This window comes from Anabas testudineus, chromosome 17, assembly GCF_900324465.2.
Source record: "Anabas testudineus chromosome 17, fAnaTes1.2, whole genome shotgun sequence".
Lineage (NCBI taxonomy): Eukaryota > Metazoa > Chordata > Actinopteri > Anabantiformes > Anabantidae > Anabas > Anabas testudineus.
In genome coordinates, this window is record NC_046626.1 from 11,721,577 (window position 1) to 11,746,983 (window position 25,407).

The following is a 25,407-nucleotide window of genomic DNA, read 5'->3' on the forward strand; positions in this document are numbered from 1 at the left end:
TTGTTTGTGATAAAGAATCACTCTTTTGATGCTAAAATTCAAGTTTATTATTTTATGTCCATGCAATATGTTGTTTGATTGGGACTGCTGGGCATCTAAACATAACAGTTAATAGAAGTAGAATTTCATTTTGACTGTGTGGATCAATGCAAATGAAAACAAAAAAATACCATATTGTAAAAACTGTGAAGCTACAATTTCTTACAGCTCACTATTTTCCATTAATCGCACTATTGCCTTGACATTCACTTGATGAAAGACGTCCCTCATTATAACACATGACAAGACAGTGTCACAGCCAGTCTGTGTGTGTGTGAATGGAGGTCAGCACAGCATAAAATAAACAGTATGTTGCTCACAAGTGTGGCAGAGTGGAAATACTTAATGCTGTTTAGTGGTAAGGTATTTATGGATCATACTGCCTACACCTACGTGTGAAGTTTCTTCTTTTGTACATGTGAAAAAACTTTGTACCACATTGAAAAGTTTTGTCTAAATAGTTTTCATAACTTACATGAGTGAGGCTGAAAGGTGTCTTGGATTTGAATCCAGCAGCAGATGGGCTTTGGTTTGTGTCTCTATGTGTCTATTTGGCTTTTCTCCAGGTACTGTTTCCTCACAAGCTCCAGAAATGCAGGTTAACTGAGGACTCAGTCATTGTGTGCGTGTGTGTGATTTCTCTACATGTGTTGACCTGTCCAGGGTGTTCCCGGCGTTTTGTGAACTGGGATACGCTCCAAGCCCTCCCAACCCTGAACAAGATGCATGGGCTTTAAAAAAGAGTGAGATCATTTTAAAGCATTTCATTTATTTTATAGAGCAGTGTTGGTTATTGACGCAGCTTTATCACATGCACATCCAAGTTGCAGAAGTTGGTGCTGATATGTTTAAATAATATTTCTTCAACTTTCAACTTGCCATTTAGGAGACTTAAAATTGCCTGTCAGACTGTGACAGTGTTTGTAATGCTGTTGTCCACATTATCACTAGCTAGTTACCTAGAAACATCTCATGTTATTCATTGCTCATTAATAAAACATAGAGTCTGCTCTAATCTGAGCTCTCAATGTCAACCATGGGACTGTTTGTTAAAGTGCGATCCATTCGCCTATAAAGATAATTAAAAGCACTCCCAGTAGGTCAGCAAGCCTGACATGAGAGAAATCTGGAAGCCTCTAAATGATTTTCTACTGGATTTAGTTGAGTTAACACACGGCTGTGTAGTGCTGAGAACAAAAACCAGGCTTGGAATAGCAGCTTCATCACTGCGGCACATTTCAGATTTGGCACTATTCCTCAGAAACGTGGCTACGAAGAGAGCACAGAGGGAAATAGCACAGTAGCCTATTAATAAAAACACAAGCGGGTGTTAAGATAAAGAGGGAGATGTCAAACTCCTGAGCTCCATCATACATCATGAGACTGTGTAAGTGGAGCGGTGATCAGTCACCAAACCTCTCTGGATGTTCTCCTAGTTTATTTGCCACAGCATTTAGATTTTACACATTTATAGCAGTTTAATTAAAACAAATCAGACCATTAACTGTGTTAATATACAGAATCTTTTCTGTTCATCTTTTTGTGTCTTCCACCAACACTGGGATAACAATGAACAGACAGAACAACACAACTTGCTCGTCCTTATTACCTATATACTCGAGGGTGTTTTGTTCTCTGTTATTTGCAGCTGCTGCACCAATAACACCGGACTGCACTTTTATAGGAGCTTCACTAAATCATCCACGATCATAAACACCTCGCATTATATCACACAGCAGAGTCGAGGAACTTTTTCTGCTTACGCGTCTGATTGCGCACTAACCAGTTCACCCACATTGGCCACACACACACTTGTATAACCGTTTAGATAACAGTCGGCCGTGCTGAGCCGCGGAGAGCCAACCACCGGCATCGCTTCATTCACCGGCAGCTGCCTCGTAGTGATTTGCTCTCGCTTCGCTCACTCCGCTGATGCCGTGGTTATCCACGTGAACGCGATGACATCCTTATGTAAAAGGAGTGACGGCACCACGGGCCAATGGCAGCGCGGAGCGGCAGTTGTCGTCTCCGCCCTCGTTCGGGCGGGCGGCGCCGGTTGGCTCAGAGCGCTGTGACGTGGAGACAGACAGCTCTCCGGACCAATGGGCGCAGAGCTGAAGGGGGCAGCTAGAAATGAGGTCACTGCCTGTGCTGGAGATGCAGGACAGAGTCCCGGTGCTTGGAAATCTGAAGTGGAGAGAGTAGTGTGTCAGAGCGGACTGGGACGCTGTCTGTATTCAGGATCTAACTTACAGGAGCTCTGAAATTAAAGCTTTATTTTACAGAGGCCCGGAGATCAGGAGAGAATCTGTCTTCTGTGAGGTTGGTGGAGTTTTTTTTATTAGTTGTGCGTGTGAGCTGGATCTGCGTGGATGTCTGTTTTAAAAGGTGTGAGAGGACAGGAAGCTGTTTCTCCAAATGCGTAAATGTGTCAGATATTGTAAAATAAGCGTGAGTTGCATAACTGTGTCAGTGTGAGGGTCAACCCCGGTCAGTAGACTACAGTAGACTCCAGCAGGGCACCGGCCCTGCCCACATCACAGCACGGGACGGGAGTTGATCCACCAGGAAATAACCTTGGTATGTTGTGAGCCGAAGAAAAAGAATCTGCGTCAATCTCAGAAGAAATACATGATTCAGTAAAATGTGTAGTAGCTCATAGGACGATGCTGCGGTGTGGACAGGTGTGACAGTGGTGGAGACGCCAGGGTCACGTATGGGGCGTCGTGGACGTGCTTTCTGGTGTCACTGTCACATGAAAACTCAGCATAACGACTTACATAAACAGTCTACTGCAGCAGCACATGGCACGAGTTCACACGCAGCACCAAAACTGATCTTTACTGGGTTTTAGAAATGTGGTCCTACCCCCAGCCTTACATAAATCAGACACTGCCCCGTGGAGGAATTCATTCATCATGATGCGCTTTGACAAGTATGTTTAGGCTTGGCTGATGTGGGAGAAAGTAAATAAGCAACTTTACTCGGCTTCTGTAGTTTTCTGATGCTTCCCTTTTTTGGAGGGGGTGATGTTTGATTAACTGCAGACAAAGTAACAGACTACATTCCTCACACTGTTTCCAACTTGATATCTTGTACCTCAAGCTTTTGTCTTTACTCCTGCAGCAAGGTCTTAACCTGAAAGCATTAAAATACTTTTAATACCTGATAGGAAATACTGCTTGTACGTGTTTGCTTTTACTTATAGTGAAAGTTTAAACGACTTGTCAATGAGCGTATTTGCACTTTAACTTGCTTGTTGATGGAAAGGGAGGAGACAGAGGACTGACGCATGCAAGGCTGGCAATTCATTAGATGTGTTGACTTTAATGTGGTAATCAGTGGCAGGTTTGGCATTGCACCCGGTAAAAATCAGCCCACCTGCAACTTAAGCTTAGGAGCTCACAGTTTTTCTTTCTGCTTTAACCAGGGATTGGATGGCACTCATGTTATGCAGATCATGTTATGGCATGGCTATGGCGAAAAACAGTGGTTCTCAAATGGAAAAAAGGCAAAGCACATGTCTATTTTTATAGTATTATCTATCATTGTCTATTATCTGTTTCTATTTTCCCGTCTGTCAGTCGCTCAGGGTGGAGTTAGCAGGATTCAGGTGGTGTTCGAATGTGGACAAGAATAGGAAACTTTATCTTCCTTCTCATCTCATTTCTCATTCTGACCAGCGAGACCTCTGTCCCTTTATTAGCCACCAGGAAACTAAATAAAACCTTTGGTAGTCAAGGAAGCTGCAAGTACAGTGTTAGCGCAGTGCGCCTCTGATCCATTAAGACTATTTAACATGTCATTGGAGATAAATGTAGGTCAGCACAGGCGGAACGGCTCCATAAAGCAACCTGAGCCATGTCGGCACGTGAAGGAACTCACAGCACTTGTTGCCTTAAGGGTTAGATATTAAAACCGACTGTATGTTCACAGTGTAATTCACACTGCAAGAGTTTTGAAGCAATTGTTGAAGTTTGTGTAATAAAAATAAAAACTGCAAATTAAACTGCAGTCCTATCCAAATACTGTAAGTTGTCCTGCAAGTTGAATCCACGTGTCCAACATGATACACAGAGTTATAAATGGTTGTATAAGATGAGACGAGAGGACACATTAGATAATGTGATCAGGGCACTGTGCTTATTGTTTCATCAGGCAGGAGAGAATTGGAATATCTTATGGTGTAATATTAGAAATGATGTGATGATGAGATAGTGGCCTAAAGTATGAATGAATCCTGAGAAGGTTTTTTAGTTGGTGCCGTGGTGAAATTGCCTCCTGAAAAATATGAATTACAGAAATATGGTGAGCTGGTTAGCAACACACAAGTTGAGAGAGGGGGCTGTTGTTAAAATTAGATCCTCTCAAACCCTCTGTGTTTAGTGCCTGATTTCTAACTTGATATGTAATTGGCTCCAGTTAAGGCTGGGTGAATTCTCAGTGTATTCTGTTCACTTTTAATTTATTTATAGAGGCGGTAATGAAAGTCTCAGGAAGCCAGTCGGTCTTGATGCCTTGTCACTTCATTTCTACCTTTCTACTGTTACTTCCCTTACTGGCTGCAACCAGTGTATACTACAACAATAAATGAAAGGCTATATTTTCTGCATATGCTAGAGGTTTCAGCTATTGACTATGAAATGTTCATGTTTAAAAATAAGTCTGTGGCAAGCCTGTTTCTTACATGACATAATAGTTCCCTTAAGATGTGGGTAAATCTTCCAGTCGTCACTGGTAGCGTTGTTTGAGAACAGGAACAACTTGGGCAACAGGGATGATTAAGAGGAAGATTATTCAGAAATATGGCAGAGCCCCTATTTTCATCATCACCATATGAGACATGTGTTTATTACTACTGCGTTGGAAAAACCAAATGGAACAAGTGCAATCAAATTTTAATTTACCACCTTGATTACAACCTTAGCTGTAAGCCATTTCTAAATCGAGTGTTTCGTCCTTTTTACTAAGAAAACCCCATTTCTTCAAAATGATATCTCTCAGATTCAAAAGGCCAAGTGAGCAACATGTTCCCAACAGCCCAGAATGACTCTTTGATTGCATTAAAATGACTGAAATTGTCCAAATAGAGTAATACATAACCTTTATTTTGTTATGTTTCTCATCTTGTCTTGTTAACCACCTGTCTCTCGATGCACCTACCTCATTGCACATTAAAAGGCTTCATGACTGTCATCTTAAAATGCGTCATGACCTGTGTTTCACAGCAGCAACTCCGCATGTGAAATCGACTTGCTGTGAGGTTACTCAATTTAAAATAATGGTTGCTTTCTTACTGGGGACACGAAAAGTCCACGTTTCTTCCCGGGATGGATGAATAAAGTAGATATAGTTAATAATAAGGGATAAATTATGCTGTTGTTCACTAGTCTTGAGGGAGTTTTGTTCACATCTCTGCATCTGTAAACATAGAAATGAAGTTGGCCTGGGTAATAAATCATCCAGTACTTTTTTTGGTGTTGCTACTGTAAATATTTGATCATCCAGTGCTAGATCATCGTGTGCAGTTTAATATGCTAATTACTTGGTCTGTAGCTGCACAAATCTTTCTTTTCTTTCTTTTTGCTTTTTAAATCACACTAACTAGTGTGTATTTCACTGTTTTTCTCCAAATCCAGCTCAGGTTTTTTATTTATCTACTGACACTTTCTGACTCTCTGGTATTACGCAGTAGAGATAACAAGGTAATGAGGTGAATATCGAGGGGTTACTGTGCTTGTTAACTACTGTGAACTCTTGGACTTGGCAGCCAGCTCTTAAACTTTGGACCCAACATTGAGCAGTAGTTGCTTGTTCTGCAGCAGCACCTGCCAGAAAACCTCTGTGCAACACAAATCCTAGTCAGCAGTTTGTGCAGCAAATACAGCATTTAGTTTAATGGACGAGTAATATTTCTCAGATTGATGGTCACTATGCATAATAGGCTTTCTCCAAACTTTACAGCACTGGCTACTTGATTGTTTTGGTATTGCTGACACCATACACTGTCCCACTTGAAAAAGGGGCAAATATTTCCTGTTGAACTGTAGCTCTGAACTTATTGATCGGGTACAGTATAAATAGAAAGTGGATTGACTGTAGGTCCATTTACACTATTACGTGTTCTGCAAAATAGTTTTAAATACAATCAAGAATCCAGTGTCTTAAAATGTGAATTTAAATGAGACATACGTTTGTCAAAGCCTTTTGCATCACAACAAGTCTTGTGAGGCCCCAGTCGGTACGTAGTCTGATACACATGCACATTGCCAAAGAGCTCAGGTGAATAAATGAGGTCGTAGAGCAGAGTAAAAAAAGAAAATGTTTCCACTGCAGGAAAGAGCCAGCACTTGGTCCGACTGAAGCTTATACTCACATGAAAGCTTTCATGTGAACTTAACATAAAGTAGACAAGAAGCAGGATTATGTTTTTTCTAAATCACACTATAACATAACTATGGTATCATAACAACAATTCTAAATACATCTACAGTATAATGCTTCTGTTCCTAATTTGCTTCCATTGCTCTTTAGTTTAACCAAAAACATGAATGCAAAAGTCATCAGCCTTTGTAATATGGTGACAACTCTTTGATGACATGTCTTTTTCTGTGCATGATCAGTTGAAAGCTACAGAAAACAGGGCCAAAGTTTCACACCGTTGAATAGCAACCTGTGGTGGCATTCAGATCAATGCTGTGTGCTGTTTTATGTATCCCAGGGTTGGATGATCCTTTGGGGTTGGAGGGCTCAGATGGTACGGACCTGCTGTTCTGAAAGGCCACACTGTCTGTACCAGTGAATCTTTTGACTGAACATCAGAGAAGCACCTGCAGGGCTCTTCAGGGGTCAGGGGTTAAACCCTATGACTTCTTTACTGCACCAGACACAATACACCTTTTTGAAGGAGGCTTGGTGCAGTATTTATTTATAACTCACACACATACTTAAGTGTACTTGACAAAGGTGATTTGTTATAGTTCTGTCTTGTTGTTTTTCACTTGAACACTAATTAACTTGGTTAATTAAAGGTCGTAGTGGCAGAATTGGGCAACATACCTACTCAATCAAATGTTTTCCAAATATTTAAATTATGCATAAATTACAGCATACACACATTACTTTATTACTAACATGTAAATTCTCCTTCGTTCAACAGATCAATCCATCCATCCTTATTTCCTCCAGCAACACCCTTGTGAAAATGGGGTGATTGTGTTCTTTAATCATCCTGTTAACTAACCTGGAACAAGCCCAGGGCAGCACTTCTACTGATGTCAGAATATTCAGACTCCAAGCCCTATCACTTCCTGGTGCTGGCGGACCAGGATGGAGCCTTAGGGTGCAGAGCTTCCACCTCAAGCTCCATGCCAAGAGGAGCCTCAGGATGCAGTTCCATGGCACAGCTTCACCAGATGGGTGGCTACAGCCAAGGTAGGCCTGACCTAGGCCTCCCCTCAGACGGCAGTGACAGCAGTGGCCAGGACCCTCCCAGCTCACCCCACAAGCATCGCAAGAATGGCCGCTCCAGATCGCTCCCTGAGGAGGATGTGGAGATGAAGAGCAGTGGATCCAGCGGGAGTGGGACCGAATCGCACGGCAATGAAAGCCACGGCAACGACAGTCATGGCAACGAGAGCCATGGCCATGAGTCAGTGGGCAGCTCCAATGGCAACAGCAAAGACTCGGCACTGCTGGAGTCTTCTGAAAGCAACAAGAGGTCAGTGGTTGTTATGGAAATGAGAAAGTCATCTGTGGGCCTGCTTTGTGTGGCATCGTTATGTTGTGCAGGAATCCTGTCTGGGAAACTTAGTTGGTGACAACTTTCTAACTGTCTTGGGTGACAGTAAAACACATGTGAACGTAACATCTCACAATAGTACTGTACATAGGGCTCAAGATGTCCCAGAGGAGTTCTAGTTTGCTTAATGGCTGACTTATTTCAGTATTTACTTTTAGTCAGACACAGAAACAAGTCCTTCAAATGATCACCTTAAATTGAGCAATCATATTTCCTGAACTAGATTTAATGCCTGTTCATTTAGTGTACAAATGATTCACATAGTGTTCTGGTACATTGTTTGGATCTCTGTAAGTTCCACAAGCCACAACCAGACACTCAGGGACATTGAGTGGTAACTTTTATGTGTTGATAACATGCTCCAAGCTGCCTTAACAAGTCGTCACCATAACCACAGGCAGAAAACAAACAAAAACACAGTAGGATGGCAGACTCTTTTCTTTAGCCACTGTAATGGCAAGTATGTATGATGTCATCATTACTTACTTACTCTTACCCTTTACTGACGATGCTAATTTCTTGCTTCCCTCACCCCCTTTCTTCAGTTCTCATGACTTTACTGAGAGAATGTGGGGATAAGGTGGCTCAAATTATTGTTCTCATAAGCCATTATCTGTTACATGTGCCGGATTGTAGTAGTAGTAGAAGTTGCACATTAACTCTACTTCAAAGTAGGAATTTGGTTAAATTGTGAGGGGAAAAAACATTTCCGAAACTCCTTGAAACTGCTTGGACGTGACCGCAAAGTGGCCACGAATAGATTTAGACTGCCCAGTCTGCCCAGGAGACGGCCAGAGCGTGTCTTGGGCAGTGGAAAGAACAAAACGACTGTTGCTTCCAGTAGGAAGTGTGCATTGATGTCATCCAGCACGCCGGAGGCTGGAGGCAGGCTTTCTCTGCATGCCAGACGGATTGTGTCACACCGCCCGACCATTTGTTGTTGCCATGGCAGCTCAGTGTTTTGGGTGTTGATACCAGGGTGGAGCGAGCAGAGTTGCGTGCTGTTTCTCTTGCTCCCAGTTCTGTCTTAATTACGCCACTGATCTTTTGAATCCAGATTTTTTTTTAAAAACACTACACAATACACATCAGTTCTCACCCCTCCCTCTATTCAGTTGAACTTTTTGTACCCATTCCTCTGTGTCACGTTTCCATCTTAGTTCAATTCAGTTTTTGTCTTGGTCCATCTCATTCACCCAAATATCTGGTTTAAAAGGCAAATGACGAAGTTCACTAAAAGAAAAACATGTTACTTGACAGCCAGTCTATTTCCATATTGATGCTGAAATGTAGCCTATTTGTGATTCATCATTTTGGATTATCAAGCCACCATGTGGTAGTTGAGATTTTGGATGATTTTGGTGGCTTCTGTGGAAAGAAGCCATTGCATCTGCCGTCAGCACCATTTCCTCTTGGCACAAAGATCCCACTTCACCCATCTGTTGCCCTCAGCTGAACATTTGACAGAGAGAGATGGGAATTTGGATTACAGGAAACTACAGGAAGAAAGTGTGGTTGTGTTACTGTTGGGGCAATGGTGGTATGATAAGATCTCTTGTCTTTATGGAGCACACATTTTTGGACAATGTAATTGCCATTAAATCCACAGTCACATGAGATTTATACTAGTTGTGTGCGATTCACTTATTTTTCCCATATAACTTCACTGAGTTTGTGCCGTTTCAAACATTGTACAGGTGTCTGTTACAAACTGAGAGCTCAGTGTTTACTATAGGTAGAATTAGACTTTGCTTGGAGATACTATTTGTGAATGTTGTCTATACTAAGTCATATAAGCCTTTTATTTATAGTGACGTGTTGTATCTGAGAGGTAGGTTAGTGTTTTGAGAGCTTCTGATTTCAGTGTATTAGTGCACTGATAAGCCTCTAGGCTAATGCATGGGTCACATACACAGACAATGTTGAACAGGCTGATTCAATTTCTCTACTACTTACACTCATACACTTTCAGAAAACAGTTTATTCATGAACGCAACGTGTAATTATTATTGTGGGATTAAAGTAAAATGTAAAAAAACACTATTTTAGTTTGCATGTGTTAATATTTATTTACGCTGCATTCAATCATAGTCACATACTTAATTCATAGTCATCATACCACATGGAAAAACACACCAGATGTTGAAGCTCAGTGGAGCTCATCTTTGCTTTATTCACATGCAGCTGATTCACTGTCTTAGTCATGTCTCTTAGACGTAATGAGAATGTAATGAGATATCCACGCATACACCTCATGAGGTAAGAGGTCAAATGTTTACAGAAGCTGTCACTGAAAGGTTCCTCATTAAACAAGGCCACCTTGCCCTGATCTTCACCGTGAGCGGAGATGCTCAAGGCACCCTATTTGAACATGTTTCCACGACTCACAGACCTACTACAGCGCTGCAAATTAGCCTACTGAACACTAATACGTATTCAGACTGTCCAGTCTAAAACCAGCTGTTGCATTCATTAGTACCGAAGGCTATATTTGATAGATTTAGATACCTGATTGTGCTTGGTGAAGCTATTTGTGAAGGTGTTTTCTATTCTTAGACAGTTAAGAAGGTTATTCATAGTAAACTGAGTTGTAGCTCAGATGAGTCAGTTAATCAGAGCGCTGTTAATAGTCTTAAGTTGTTGGCTGGTACAGTGCAGTAGTGTTGTAAATAATAGTGTTGGGAGAGCTAAGCATAGCAGTGAAGTATATAAAGTATTTGATTCTACTTCCTAAAAAGGTTTCCCGCTACAGTGGAGCATGTCAGAGAAGGTTAAAATAGACCAAGTAGCACAGTAGGTGAGTTTTCCTCTTTAGTTGTGGGTACAGGACAATCACACACTTCAGTTTCTGGACTTGTAAATAAAAAGGAAAATGGCAGTGGTCCTAGTGACATATACAGTATGGTATATACAGTAAGGGCAGTACTTAATATGGTAGTAAATGGCAGTACAATTGTTATATGTAGTAAAGCTGTTATCAGTGGTATTAGTCACAGCTGGCTTTTGGTATGTCTCGATTTCATACCACATACAGGGTTAGTTACTAATGAACTAGTTGTCATTGCAAATCATTTATTTCAGCTAGTATTCAGTACATTAATTAACTTTTGTTTTGTGTTGACAACTGTGATTTAAGCTTGCTTGTCTTTTGTGCATCACAGTGTAGGATATAGGATAATGGCATGGCATCAGTACAACCCAAGACTGAGGAGATTGGAAAATATCAGTGAATTTACAAACTTCATGTTGATCAGAGAAATATGAATCAACAAATTCCTCAGCTTCTTGAAGTTTCCTCCTTTTATAACTTATGTCCACAGAGGGCAAACACAGGCTAACTATCACATTACAAATTAGGCTGATATGAGGAACTGTTTCTAATATGATCTGCCCCATTAAAAAGCAGCTATTGTACTCCAGTATTGGAGGCTATATCAGATACCTGCTTGTGATTAAAGGTGCTATTTGTGAAGATGTCTTCTATTCTTAGATAGGTAAGCAGGCCAAATATAGTAACCTGAGTTTAACCTGAGTCATCGTCTCAGAGGCCTTTCGATTTTAGTGTATTAGTGCAGGGTTAAGCTTGTAGGTTAATACAGTAGATCGGACAAACACGTCCAGCCTCTTCAGCTGCGTGCAGGCCTTCCACATTTTCCACTACAAATGATTCCTTGTTTTAATAAGAATCGAAGCTACAGAAACAGGCCACGCTGGGGACACACTGGAACCAGTACATCAAAAACTATGTTTGATTTATCCGCTTGTTATGTTATTTATGAGCTTATCTTCATCAGTCATGTGAGAAGAAGCTTTTGTCAGGGTGGTCCATCTGTTGAAGAAGATGGTGAGATGATAAAGCTGCTAAATGAGCCTTTACAGGGAACGTTGACTCTTTACAAATACATGCAAATATTTATTTTAACCAAACCAGCAGGAGATTACGCTTTCATTTCTCTACTTGTCTGTATAAGAACATACTGCACACAGCATGGGAGGTGTCAAAAAGCGCCTAGTTGATTGTTTGTTAGACAGAGAATCAGAAGGAAGCAAAAATGGATATTTATGGAAAAGGAAAAATCTGTTCTCTCTTCTCCCAGAATTTACAGCAACCCTCCTTCCTAATGCATTGTATCTGTGCTGTCCTGCTGTGCCTCCTTCTAGCTACAGACACATTTGACTAGGTGAGCCTGACCTTGGACTTGAGTGTGGTTTCTTTTAGCTTGGCTGCTAAACAAGGGAGGAAAGTGAAATTTACACAGTTTCCAATTCACTCCTGTTTGTCTATTATTTGTTTATGTGTTTTTATCAAGCTTGAAGCACTGTTTTACCAAAGTTCTCCTTCTTTACCCCCAGCTCAAACTCCCACAGCCCATCCCCTCCCAGCAGCTCAAACGCCTTCAGTCTGCTGAGCTCAGAGCAGGACAACCCTTCAACCAGCGGCTGCAGGTACGCAGTGACCACTGTGAAACAAAAACACTTTGTGTCAATCTTACCTTACCATCCACAATGTGATCTTACAAGTGTTGTACTATTCCCTTTACTTGCAAAATCTGACTTGCGGCTGTGCACGTGTGTGTGTGTGTGTGTGTGTCACCGTGCAACTTGCAGTAGTCAGGAGTCTGCCAAAGCCAAGACCCAGAAGGAGGTGATTAAAACTCTGAAGGAGCTGAAGCTTCACCTGCCTCCTGAAAAGAGACACAATAACAAGTCCACCACATTAAACACCCTCAAATATGCCCTGCGCTGTGTGAAACAGGTGGAAGGTAAGAGGCATTCATCACTCTCACCCTTCTCTGCTTCTGTCTTGTGTTTCCCTACCAACCAATATATATATATATATATTATACACTGTATATATATATATATATATATATATATATATATATATATATATTTATGACTGTAAGCTACCTGTACTTTAATAATTCACTCCACCTTCCTTAGTAAATGCATGAATATAGCTGTATCTCAGTGGCTTTAAGGGGAACCAAAGAAGCAGTAAAAAGGATTTGAGCAGACGGGACGTTTCTGTAGGGAGGTGTATGTGTAATGTTCTGTAAATGCTTAATTCTACCCTGCCTAAATGTTTACAGATGGAAATGGGCGGGCAGGGCTTTAGCAGCACTATCTACAGTTTGGTCCTGTAGAATATGATGTGATGCATGTTAGTGTAGCACTGAGACATGTTCATCATTATTAAGAAATATCAGTGACATCAGTATGAGTAGGTCAAACCTTTAGTTTCACTCCCTCATGTTTGTCAATGTTGTTTTTATAACAGCACATATCTGTTCAATACTTTGGTTTATGTCTTAATCTCATTTTGACACAATTCTTAATGTGTTTTTGCAGCCAATGAGGAGTATTATCAGCTGCGGATGATCAACGACAGTCAGCCTTCAGGACTGGACGTATCTTCATATACAATAGAGGAAATAGACAGCATCACTTCTGAATACACGCTCAAAAACAATGTAAGTCATTCAATTATGTTAACAGTAATACTGATTTTTAGTCTTTTTATCTGCATATATTGATAGATGAGTTGATGAAAACACTTGAAAGTTAATGTTCAGTGTTTAAAATATTAGTTTGATCAGTGTAGATTTAGAAAAAGAATACTCTCTCTACTTTTCAACAGGACATTTTTGCAGTAGCTGTGTCTCTCATGACTGGAAGAATCGTCTACATCTCCGATCAGGCTGCCTCCATCCTTAATTGCAAAAGAGACGTGTTAAAGAACACCAAGTTTGTGGAGTTCCTGACACCACAGGATGTTAGTGTGTTCTACTGCTTCACGACGCCATACCGCCTGCCCTCCTGGAGCATGTGCACTGGAGCAGGTACAGACCCACAGAAGGGATGTTTGTCTCCATAGATGCTGCATAGATAGGGGACAGAAGTAACAATGACAATGTATACAGAATGTTTTTTGATGATGTCTCTGATGCTGCCAATCCAAGGTAGCACCATCACCATGAAAGCTCTAAATACCTACACATGCATCACTACCAAGCTGCGCTTTATCTGTCACGATATATTCCTGTTGTGCCTGGAAAAAGTTTGGCTGGTGGACCCAATTAAGAAGAATTAAGAACTAAACACTATTTAAATTCATTGCATTTAAATGCACTGCTGTGTTTCTAAATGAATTAATTCAGACTATGGCGTAAGGGAGTAAAGACCCTGACTAACATTAGGCAGGATTGTGTTGCTTTTGAATTTAAAGATGTCTTTCTTCCCATTTCAGAGTCCTCCCCGCCTGACTGCATACAGGAGAAATCCTTCTTTTGTCGTATCAGGTGTGTGTGTGGGTGTTCAAATATGGTGTCGGGCCATCTGCTGCTTTTACCTGTTTGTAGTTTTTATTCATTCTTTCACTCCACTCTAGATGCTTTTTAATTAGTTGCTGACATCATCAATGTGTAAACTGGAATCAGGTGCCTTTTGTTCTCATCATGTCAGTTACTTGATGTAGAAATTACTGATCTTTGCAAAAACATTGTCAAACCTGACGTGTCAAACACACACAAACATACACTTAAGGACTTATACACCATTATACACCATTCAGATGTGAATTCTAACTAGCTACATACTGTAATTCCCCCATGTGTTGGATTATTTTTGGATACTTAAATGAATTATAGGCCATCTTTATTTGATTTAGTCTTCTTCTCGCTGATTTGCAGTGGTGGTAAAGAGTGTGAAGGTGATCTGCAGTACTATCCGTTCCGCATGACTCCTTACTTGATGAAGGTTCAAGACACAGTCCACACTGAAGACCAGTTCTGCTGCCTCCTGCTGGCCGAGAGAGTTCACTCTGGTTACGAAGGTAAAAAGCTAATTCCAGGTTTGGGAAGAGAAATTGGAACTCAAACCAAAAGACACAGTTATGGGAAAGTGAATAGTCAGCTTGTTGAATATAGGTCCTCAGTCATTATCACACATATGTTGTTAAAACTAATTTTTATTGTACTATGAGTTAAATTTCTCTCTTCTTTGAAGCACCCAGAATTCCAACAGACAAACGCGTCTTCACCACCACACACACACCGAGCTGCGTGTTCCAGGACGTGGATGAGAGGTGAGACACTTCTGCATTGAATTTATGACTTGGTGATACAGTTTGTGCTGATGCATGCCAACTAACAAAGATGATTTTTGTGGGGGTATCAGGGCAGTTCCTCTCCTCGGGTACCTCCCACAAGACCTGATTGGCACATCAGTCCTCCTCCACCTTCATCCCAATGATCGACCAGTCATGCTGGGCATTCACAGAAAGAGTGAGTCCACAGAACTAAACATATTAACTGTGTATTCACAGGTAATCTCTTCATGTCTTGTCTATGTTTATAGTCTATGAAATTCTTTTTCTGCTTCTCTGCAGTCCTTCAGTACGCAGGTCAGCCATTTGACCACTCGTCCATCAGATTCTGTGCACGAAATGGAGAGTATGTTATTCTTGACACCAGCTGGTCCAGTTTTGTCAACCCCTGGAGCCGCAAGGTCTCCTTCGTCATCGGGAGACACAAAGTGCGCATGTGAGTTTCAGTCTTGTAATATAATGATATACACAAATAATAACACACACAAAAAAGAAAAAAAACAGTTTGATATATCTTAATCAGCTAATGTTTGTTGTTGTCGACCAGGGGCCCTGTGAATGAAGATGTTTTCATGGCCCCAGCTTCTCCCGTAAGGGAGGTGAAGAGCATGGACTCCGACATCCAGGAGATTACAGAACAGATCCATCGGCTTCTGCTACAGGTGAGAAAATCAGGACAGAGATTACAGAAGAGGCTGGGTTGGTTAAGAAATAATATATCGTAAGTGTTAATATATACGGCAGAGTGATACAACATGTTACAGAAGTCAACATGGTGAATTTTGGGAGAACGAGTAAAACATAACAATTAAAATTGGAGCTACCGGTACATACTTTTGGCCCTGTAACTCTTTCTTTCCACCTTGTTCTTCTTTAAAAATTTTTTTCTTTCCTTTATCTGTAATCAGCCGGTACATAACAGTGGCTCCAGTGCTTATGGTAGCCTCAACAGCAATGATCATCACGTAGGCATGACCTCCTCTAGTGAGAGCCTAAACAACGGCTGCGGGAGCAAGATGCAACGAGACGAGGAGGACGTGAGCAGAACCAAAGCCAGACCAGTGAGTAAATACTTACCAAACACCAGGTTTATTACTGGGATGCAGTACACGTGGTCAAATCTGGGTAGGATTAAAGACTAATAGCCTAGGATCATTTAAATTTACATGCAGTGATCAAATTGTTTACATTATCAGAATGAATGAAAATCTGGTTAAACTATTCCTACATTAGCAGACTGCCTGGAATAATTAAAATGAGAACAGCACAATATATTTTAGATATTAAATTGTGTCTCTATTTGACAGCGCACATTTCAGGAAATCTGTAAAGGCATTCACCTGCAGAAGAGCCAGGAGCAGCAGATGACCAAGCTAGACAACAAAAAGAGCAATGGCAGTAAGTCCAGCTGATAATCACCTACTTATTTGTGTGTCTAAGTGAGAGACAGTAGGAAAAAACTGATGTTGCCTTTTGTGGCTTGTTCATCTGTTGTGATCGTGACCCCATCCAGCACCCTGCCCCTGACTCTTGGCCTCTCTTCAGCAGAGTCTGTACAGAAACATCCAGCAGTGGTCCGGCCCAAGGACTCAGCCGCTCCTTTCAACTGGAGGGAAACCGGGTCGACTATGGAGGAGAGAAGAGCCTCGTTCCAGGAGGAGCTGACCTTCAATGATCAGACTTGCTACTCCTACCAGCAGATCAGCTGTCTGGACAGTGTAATCAGGTACAAATGTATTTACTTATTTTAATAGTTTAATATCAGTTTTTTGCAAAAAAAAAAAAAAAAAAAAACTTATCTGGTTGTTACAACTCCTGTAGGTACTTGGAGAGCTGTAATGTTCCCATCACTATGAAGAGGAAGTGTCAGTCTTCCTCTAACACCACGTCCTCTAACTCAGAAGATGACAAACAGAACGGACCCGGCAGCATGCAGGTGTCTGAAGGTATGAGTTCAAACCACAGAAGGAGAGCAGACACTCACCATACATTCATACTCATCCTTTAAACACCTCTCTCAGACTCTGAATTGGTCTCTGTTCTTTTGGCAGAACCAGCCTTGCTGAACGATCGGCCTGGTCTCTCTGTTTTGGATGAGCGAGACAAAAATCCCAGCGACACAGCCACAGCGGTAGTGGGTTCTCCGCTGCCCCTACCTGTACCTAACAAACCAGAGAGCGTGGTATCCATCACCAGCCAGTGCAGCTACAGTAGCACCATAGTTCATGTTGGAGACAAGAAACTTCAACCAGACTCAGGTATGTTGTGCCCCAGTTACACTGAACTTCACCTTTCACTGCTTTAGTTTGTTAAAGTTGTTTTTATTTCTGGTCGTCCGTGCAGAGATCATAGAGGATGTACCAGGTGCAGGAGAAACAGCAGAATCCGGTCAGAACACCGGGGGTCCTCCTTGTGCTGTTTCACCTCCGAGCCATGAGAGGGAATCCTACAAGAAACTAGGGTTGACCAAGCAGGTTTTGGCAGCCCATACCCAAAAGGAGGAGCAGGCCTTTCTGTACCGCTTCAGAGAGCTTCGCAGTCTCACAGCACTCAAAGGAAACTGTTCCCAGTACCTGGAGCGCCACAGGGAGCAGGTCACCAGCGATGGTACCACTGAACACAACACTGACACACATAATAAGGGTAATTCTGGTTTATTGCAATGTATGGCTATTACAAAATTTATATTAATCAGTTTACTGAATAATCCACAGTTTGACCTCTCATGCAGTAGTTACCAGTGTGGGCACAGTTTTCCTTTCACAGTGAGGGATTGTTATGATAACCATTAAAAAAAAGGGCCCAAACTGCAATAAACAGGATCCAGATTTTAATAAAGTCTCTTTGCTGAATCATACATCAATTCAACAATAGTCCTGTTGTCACAGATCACCTAACAAAAGTATTTTTATTTTCTCGACCCTCTAGCTGTACCTGCTGCTCCATCCTGTAAGCAGTGTGGAGCGGGCACAGAGCCCACGTCGCGACGAGGCACGCGCAATAAGAGGACCAAGTCAAAGCGAGCCAAACAGATCGAGTCCTCGGACAGCACGGCGTCCCATCAGAGGCAACAACAGCTGCGGCCTCCTCTTCTGAACCCGACTTCTTGGTCTCCCTCTGACACCTCTCAGTCCACTTTTCCCATGGCCTACCCTGCTATGATGCCAGGGTACCCCTTCCAGGTTTATCCCAGAGCCGGTTCCGTAGCTCCCTACACTGAAACCACTCCAACAGGTTATGTGAACATCCAGGGAGCTCAAGCCCCTCCCTGCCCACCATCCATCCACCCTGCTCCCTACGCCAACCCCATGGTCACTCCCATCGTTGCTCTAGTGCTGCCTAACTACATGTACCCGCAAATGGCACCAGGCCCTCCACCACCACAGCCTGTGTACCAAGCGGAGAGTGGGAGCTTCCCCACCCAAGCACAGCCTTTTGGTCAGAGTGTGTTTCTAGGCCAGCACACCTTCACAGCTCCACCTTCACTCAGTGTTCACAATCAGTTCAACTCCCAGAATCACTCTGCTCCTCAAGCAGGCTACCTGAATCCTTCGTTTCACTTCCCTCCTTCCTCGGAAACTCCAAAGGCCCCTGTGGAGGGTCAGTCTCGCTCCTCAACGCCACAGTCTGGAGGAGGTGGGCGCCAGGCGTCCCCGCCGTTGTTCCAGTCTCGCTGCAGCTCACCCCTCAACCTGCTGGAGCTGGAGTTGTCTGTGGAGAGGCAGGACAGCACAGCGCTCTCTACTGGAGGACCAGGGAATAACACAGGAGAAAGAGAGAAAGGATCAAGTGGAAACCAGGCCAAGGAGAGGGAGCTGAAACAGGTAAACAAGGAAATTGACCTCTTCTTCGGTTGCTTTCTTTTTTCTTTCCTTTTCCTCCCCAAGTCTCTCAATGCATATAACGGATATTCTTCACCTGTATTCTCCTTAAATTGTTAGGAGAAAATGTCAATACAACATTGAATTGGGAGCAGGTTGTGGCAAGGTTCTCCAAGACACTCGATCATATGTCTCAACCTTGGGATTTGTTGCCATCATATTACATATCACAATATTAAAGTGCAGCAGTTCTTTGCTATTGTATTGCTATGTACCTGTAAAGTGAAGTCAGTCCAGACTCCACTGTGGCTCAGGGTGTTAACACATGATGTTATTATCCCTTACACCCTTTAGCCATCTCTCAGTCTCCTTGGTCCACCTGGACCCTTGTATTGTGAGGGCACACCCTGTGTCTGTGATCGTTTGTCTTGGGATAAAGTGTTCTCTAGACTGAGTTCTTACAGCGAAGAGGTAGGCGAATCATCAGAAAACCTCCACCCTTCTGCAATCCCACTCCTATTGCATATGTCAATTACAACTGTATCAGTTTTCTTTTCTTTTTCTTTTCATGACTTATCTGCATTATTCTATTCAGTAAAATGTATTGCAACAAATACTTTTAAAGCATGAGAACGGGAAACTTGAATATAAACTGGAAAACAGGTGATATATTGAGTCACTTCAAAATGTCTACCAAGCTAAACAAGTCAGACTATATGTATGACTGTATGAACACATGCACACACTCTTTGATTTTGCATGTGGGGCCTCCAAGGCTTGCACCACACCCACAACATTAACAGAGGAATCCTTTTTTAGCACTGGGGACATGTTTTGTTTTCTCTATATTGTATTGTACTCAGATGTGACCAGGAATGCTAAAGTAAGTTGTGTGCAACTGTCTTCTGTTATATTAATGCAATTATTTTTCCCAAGCTCTCATATACACAGTCACTGAATTTTACTAGGTGCACCTGTACAGCCTGCTATACATGCTACTTTTACAAAGTTATAATTTAGTTAGTCAGCAAGATTATAATAATAATATATAATATATATAATGAATTACATTACATTAAGGTTTGTTCCTAATGTTTTGGCTTCCCTGTTTACATAATGCACTGCACCTGCAGCTTGTTATCTTAACCAACATCCAGTCTGTTAAGATAATATATGTACATAACATAACCTAATCATAATGGGCTGGTTTAGTGTACAAGTTGATTAATAAGATAATCTGTGCTGTGGAGAAATGACAAGAATCAAAACAGGTAATGATAATGCCTACATCACAAAGACGCAGGTGTTCAGGTGGTGAATAAAGTACAGGCTTCTTTTTAATGCTGTGACTTCAATATTTTTCATTTGTTCAGGCCAGTTCACGTGGGGATGGGAACAACAGTGATGCCAATTCTTCATCCAGCGACATGTTTGACATTATTCTCCAAGAGGATTCCTGCTCAGGCACCGGCTCAGCCACCTCAGAGTCCATGGGCTCCGGGTCCAACGGCTGTAGAACTTCTGCCAGCGGGACGTCCAACAGTGGGACATCTAAGAGCAGGAAATCAGCCAGTGGAGCTTCAGCTAGTGGAACCTCTGGCAGTGGAACAGGTCTGGAATAAAGCTTCGACATATGATGTATTGTAGGAAATAAGGTCACCTTCACTAGAAGTCAATACAGGTAGCAACATGGGAAGCAGAAAACCGAGGTTCAGGTGCCAGATTCACCAGAAGTATCTGAAGTATCAGAGCATAGGCACTGCATACATATTTATCCTGGGATACCCATCAGAGCTTCCTATCAGAAAAAGACATGCTCTGCTTAATTGAATAGTACTGTACTGTAAGAAATCACTGAGGGACAAGAGGATTATCTGCACATTAATTTCAAGATTTGTTTTACAGTTAAAATTCTGCTAAGCCGTGTTCACCTTATATTGTGATTTGTTTGTTTTATTTTTTTATATATTAATTATCTGCTCTGTGGGTGTTACAGGAAGCAACAACAGCAGTAAGTACTTTGGCAGCGTGGACTCATCCCAGAGTAGCCAGAAGACCAAAGGTCACTTGAGCAGCAGAGAGCGGGGGGCCATGGAGATGGAACAGAGCAAACACTTCAAGTATGTACTGCAGGACCCGCTGTGGCTGCTCATGGCCAACACAGATCACAAGGTCATGATGACCTATCAGCTGCCTTCGCGGTGAGTAGGAGGACAGGGATGTAGCCAATGAGGAGTAGGATAGTGGCGCTGTAGACACTACTGTTTGATAGTTGGTCAACCTTATGGTTGTTAGGGAAGAATGAGGGTAAACATGCAAACTATTCCTCTTTTCTGTTTTTAGAGGATGTGTGTGCTGCCTGGAGGCAGAAAACACAAGTACACATACTGCAGATGTCATATTTGATCTGTTGACAACTTTCTAGAAGACAATACAATGTTTCGTTTCTTACTACAGCACCACAAAATACAGCAACGTGCCCCCTAAGCCCTATAAGCAACTTTATTGCAGTAACCATTTATAACCACTAGGTGGCCTAGTTTTATAGTTTTTTTAGTAGTTATTAGGATTTTTTATAAAGTACTTTAGGTAGATGCCGGCAGAAGCACTTCACTAGGTCAAAATATCTTAAAGCATTGTTGTTAAGAACTATTACCATCCCTCCTACAAACTAATGTCATGTGTACTAAGAAACTACAAATTTGTCTCATACAGCATGACTGTTGGTTTGTGTTTTGAACGTGGTTGTGTTTGTGTGTTTGCTTGTATCCGCAGTGACATCCAGAAGGTGCTAAAAGAGGACAGAGAGAAGCTGAGGCTGCTGCAGAAGAACCAGCCGCACTTTACAGAGGAGCAGAAGAAGGAGCTGATTGACGTCCACCCCTGGATTAAGAAGGGAGATCTGCCCAAGGCCATAGACGTCAAGGTAGATTCATTATTTCAGTTCAGTTGAAGAACATTCAAAATCCATCCTCTACTGACATGTGAGTTTGTATATGTGATAAGTCAAAAACAAGGTGATATAGGTTAGTATCACGTTCAAGATTCAAAAAACTTTATTAATCCTAGAGGGAAATTGTTTTGCCTTGTTACAGTGGCTCTCAACTCAGACAGAAAGAAAAGGAATCACAACCACAAAAGATCCCCACCAACATATCAATACAGAAAACTCAGGGTATATACAGGTCAATAAATCACTCTTAAATATATATAATATATCTGTATCCATCTGTGGCCTGACGTAAACTATCTTTAACATTTAGCCTCTGTTCATAGTATACATGTTTGCATCTGTGTCATAAAAGTTTTCCATTAAAATACATCCAAAGTCAGATTTGTGCACCCATCCAGTCTTTTGTCTGCCTTATTGAAACCTGTATGTGTTTTCTAGGTGTGCTCCTGCTGTGACAGCTCCTCAGAGGCAGCAGCGGTCGGGGAGGGTCTGACAGACGTGGACACCGGTGATACAGAGACTGCAGTGGTCGGCTGCAGGAGGGAGCCTAGAGAAGAAAACACCGCTGTCATCACATGCCACAGCCCCTCTTCAGGCTCTGGCACTCAGACATAAAAACATTTGTTCTGCCCGACTGTGAGCCGCCATTTTTAAAGATGGACCCACTTTACGTGAAGCACTACACTTTGCTGTTCACACAAAAATCTTCATTACCCTCTCTATTTTGCTGTTTTTATGAGTTCTACCTGTTTATATGCCAGACTCAGTCAAGACTTTTATAGAATGTGATTACACGCTTGACTTTAAATTATTTTAAAGTCAAGCGCTCATTTTTCTAGTGTTTGCAGGGATTAGTGGGGTCTATGACATATGTTCATTAAATTGTTTCTGCTTAGATGAAGCATTTTATTGCACTGAGAGCTGGGGACATGCAGAGCTCGATAAGGGAAACATGACATGTGCAAGTAGAGGTCAAACAAATATCAACCAGCTTTAGGCGGCTTTATGCACATGCCAAGGTGTGGCTCAGTGGTGTACTAGCAGTTGAGGTTGGTGATGGGTTTCAGTATCTTGTGACCTGACTTCCTCAGTCACAACAACACTGTGCTACGCTACGTCAGCATGTGGTGAGAACAGGTGCAACTCCTGCTGTGCATAACCATCAAGCACCAAATGAATGCACAAGTGCACTTTGCGGGCGGCTTTGGAAGTAGAGGAAAAACATGAAAGAGACTCCCTTACATCCGCTTTGTTTGCTCAGATTGATTTCTGGTGTTATACGTAGTCACTAGTAGGAGATGAAAGGGCAAAAAAACAATTTAATAATATAATTTAACCACCTCTACTTTCATCAGAGGTCCATTACTGAAGTTAAAGTTGTAAAACCACAATGCAAAGACAAGTAAACAAGTAAAAAAGCCCTCCATTTAAAATGATTGCTGAGGTAAAAGTACAGAAGTAACAGCATAATACTTGAAGTATAAAAAGTACTGCAGAGGTTATACTGTTGGTTTGACTATAGTTATTGATGGTTTAACTTCTAGGCAACATGCTATAGCTGGCCACTGCCAAGCTGTTCATTTACTACATTATATACTTTGAGGCAGCTTAGTCTATAACAATGTATAATATTATAAAATGTAATTATTAAATCATATGTTAACTGATACCCCTGCACAATGGAGGTGGTGAAAACATTTGAGACAATCTAATTCAATAGATGATGTAGATTTAATGCACTCACCGGCCTGTCATATTATGTACATTTTGAGAATTTATATTATTTAATATTTAAATATTCCCTCTCTCTGATATTCAGAGCAGCCTGTGTCACGCGTTAGCTAATGCAGCTTTAAGTTTTCATTCTTTGTGAATTATTTCATTTATGTAAATGCAGCGTTTGTTTCTGTATCAGCTGTGATACATCCACAGACTTTTATTTTTCAGATGTATGAAACATTTCAGTGCTTGTGCGAATGTGACTTTGAGTATATATATTTTTACATTCATGACTTATTGCTGTACAGATTTATGCGTTTTTCAAGTTATAAACAAAAATCAAGCAGGACCAAGATGATTAATATATACTGTAAATATATTTTTAAAATGTGACTGTAATTAGGACAGCTCTCACAGTGGAGTGGATTGTTGTGCATGGTGGGTGCATATTCATGTTTCCCCAGTTTAAAAGTGTGCAACATAGCACTTGAAATTGTGTGATGTTGCTCCTCATACATATGGAGCAGGATATCCTGGGCATCCTGTGGAAGCGTCTGAGGCTAAACAAACGTGTGGTCTCTTCAGAAGTCAGATTTTAGGGTTATTGCACGGGTGTAAAGCAGCTCAGACAGATGTCAGCTGACTCTGGAGAGTTTTCCTTCACTTTGAAGTTCATACTGTAATATGGGACGAGGCAGTGTTCTTGAACATTTCCTGAATTTGTCATCTGTCTTTGTTATTTGAACACAATGCGTCTTTTTTCTTAGTTTTGTTTTTTTCTTATTTTAAAATGCAGATTATTCTGTTTACTAAAATTTCAAAATAAAATGTTAATTCACAGTGAAGTGGTGTGTTGTGCAACTTTTTGGTGTCTTTGTTTGCAAAGCGACATCGTGCTCATCTGTTAATGGGCTGATGACTGATCGGTAAACGACTTATTGATGCTTCACAAATTGTGAGAAGGGAGCGACGAGGCCAATTGATTTAATCATGAACATGTTGGAAATGCGGCAGCAGAAAGTTCAGATCACTGTTCAAGCTCTACATTTACTTCTTAGTGAGCTGCTCATGCGTCAGTGCACATGGAGCTGCACTGTTAAATTCAATCAGCAGGCAACATGGGCTAATGAGACGCCACTGCAATATATTTTTAAATACTAGAAATAGTTGAATTCCCTTTTTAAATAACCTCTTAATTGGGTGTCCTACTGGAACAATGCAGTGCGGTGTCTTCTCTGCAGACAGACGCTCCGCAGCTCAGCAGGCACGATCAAAGCCACCGTCTCCCTGCCCCTCCACTGTTCACACCTTCATACTTATTCCAAGTTGAGGACGATGTGCGAAATTTTACAAACAGCCCTCCCGCGGAGATCATTTGCACCTCTAGAGATCCGCAAATCCAGCGCAGTCCCCACCCAGACGCACGTCTCTGCGCAGTGTATCCAGTTCATCCTGTGTTACCGTGAAAGACAACAGTTGTTGTTTAAAGCTGTGAGATGAAGTGTATTTAAAGTTTCAACATATACAAATCAGACAAGTTGGGACTATTTATCTTTTTATTTATCTGACTCAAATACATAGAAAACGTTTTCAGTAGTTGTTGAAAGCTTAATTGTAGCTATTTTGTAAATTTAAACAAATTCAGATTTTGATGCCACCTCAAAAAAGTTGGGACAAACAAATAACTAAATAGTACTTTTTAAAACTGTTGTCTCAGGTGTCACAGTTCACTACCACATCCAGAAATGTGAGTGGAACATCTTGTGCAAAGAAGAAGCCATAAATACATCTGAACTGAACTGAGTTGAGTTTTTTAACAGGACAAACTGAAAAGATATTGGAAACTTCTTCTGTGAGTCCACGTCAGCCTGTTTTCAGGACTTCAGACAGTCCACACCTCCACTGGCTACTGAAAATGTATCATTAAGAGAAGTATCCACCATCCTCAGTGTCAGATAAGATAAGG

At 41.5% G+C, this 25,407-nt stretch overlaps 1 protein-coding gene across 8 annotated transcripts; it reads left to right on the plus strand.

Moving 5' to 3' along the window:
- Nucleotides 1-2,185: 2,185 nt before the first annotated feature.
- per2 (period circadian clock 2) lies at nucleotides 2,186-24,274 on the plus strand. Of its 8 annotated transcripts, none has more exons than XM_026374133.2 (24): nucleotides 2,186-2,361; nucleotides 7,199-7,759; nucleotides 12,194-12,286; nucleotides 12,449-12,603; nucleotides 13,193-13,314; nucleotides 13,482-13,683; nucleotides 14,091-14,142; nucleotides 14,533-14,675; nucleotides 14,849-14,927; nucleotides 15,020-15,126; nucleotides 15,231-15,384; nucleotides 15,496-15,610; nucleotides 15,857-16,009; nucleotides 16,256-16,346; nucleotides 16,494-16,674; nucleotides 16,770-16,894; nucleotides 17,000-17,206; nucleotides 17,292-17,591; nucleotides 17,877-18,772; nucleotides 19,124-19,240; nucleotides 20,143-20,380; nucleotides 20,766-20,970; nucleotides 21,545-21,695; nucleotides 22,161-24,274. In XM_026374133.2, the coding sequence occupies exons 2-24, from the start codon at nucleotides 7,314-7,316 to the stop codon at nucleotides 22,335-22,337; spliced, it is 4,509 nt and encodes a 1,502-aa protein (XP_026229918.1). In that variant the 5' UTR covers nucleotides 2,186-2,361; nucleotides 7,199-7,313; the 3' UTR covers nucleotides 22,338-24,274. The 8 variants fall into 8 exon arrangements, with proteins under 8 accessions (XP_026229918.1, XP_026229923.1, XP_026229921.1 ...); XM_026374138.2 differs by having other exon boundaries at nucleotides 20,766-20,889; XM_026374136.2 differs by having other exon boundaries at nucleotides 17,292-17,555.
- Nucleotides 24,275-25,407: the final 1,133 nt, after the last annotated feature.

Excerpts from the sequence above, each read along its gene's own strand:
- per2 (XM_026374133.2), top strand. The coding sequence starts at position 7,314 with ATGTCAGAATATTCAGACTCCAAGCCCTATCACTTCCTGGTGCTGGCG. Across the intron at positions 12,604-13,192 it reads CTGTGTGAAACAGGTGGAAG|CCAATGAGGAGTATTATCAG; the intron begins GTAAGAGGCATT and ends GTGTTTTTGCAG. Across the intron at positions 13,684-14,090 it reads GAGCATGTGCACTGGAGCAG|AGTCCTCCCCGCCTGACTGC; the intron begins GTACAGACCCAC and ends TTCCCATTTCAG.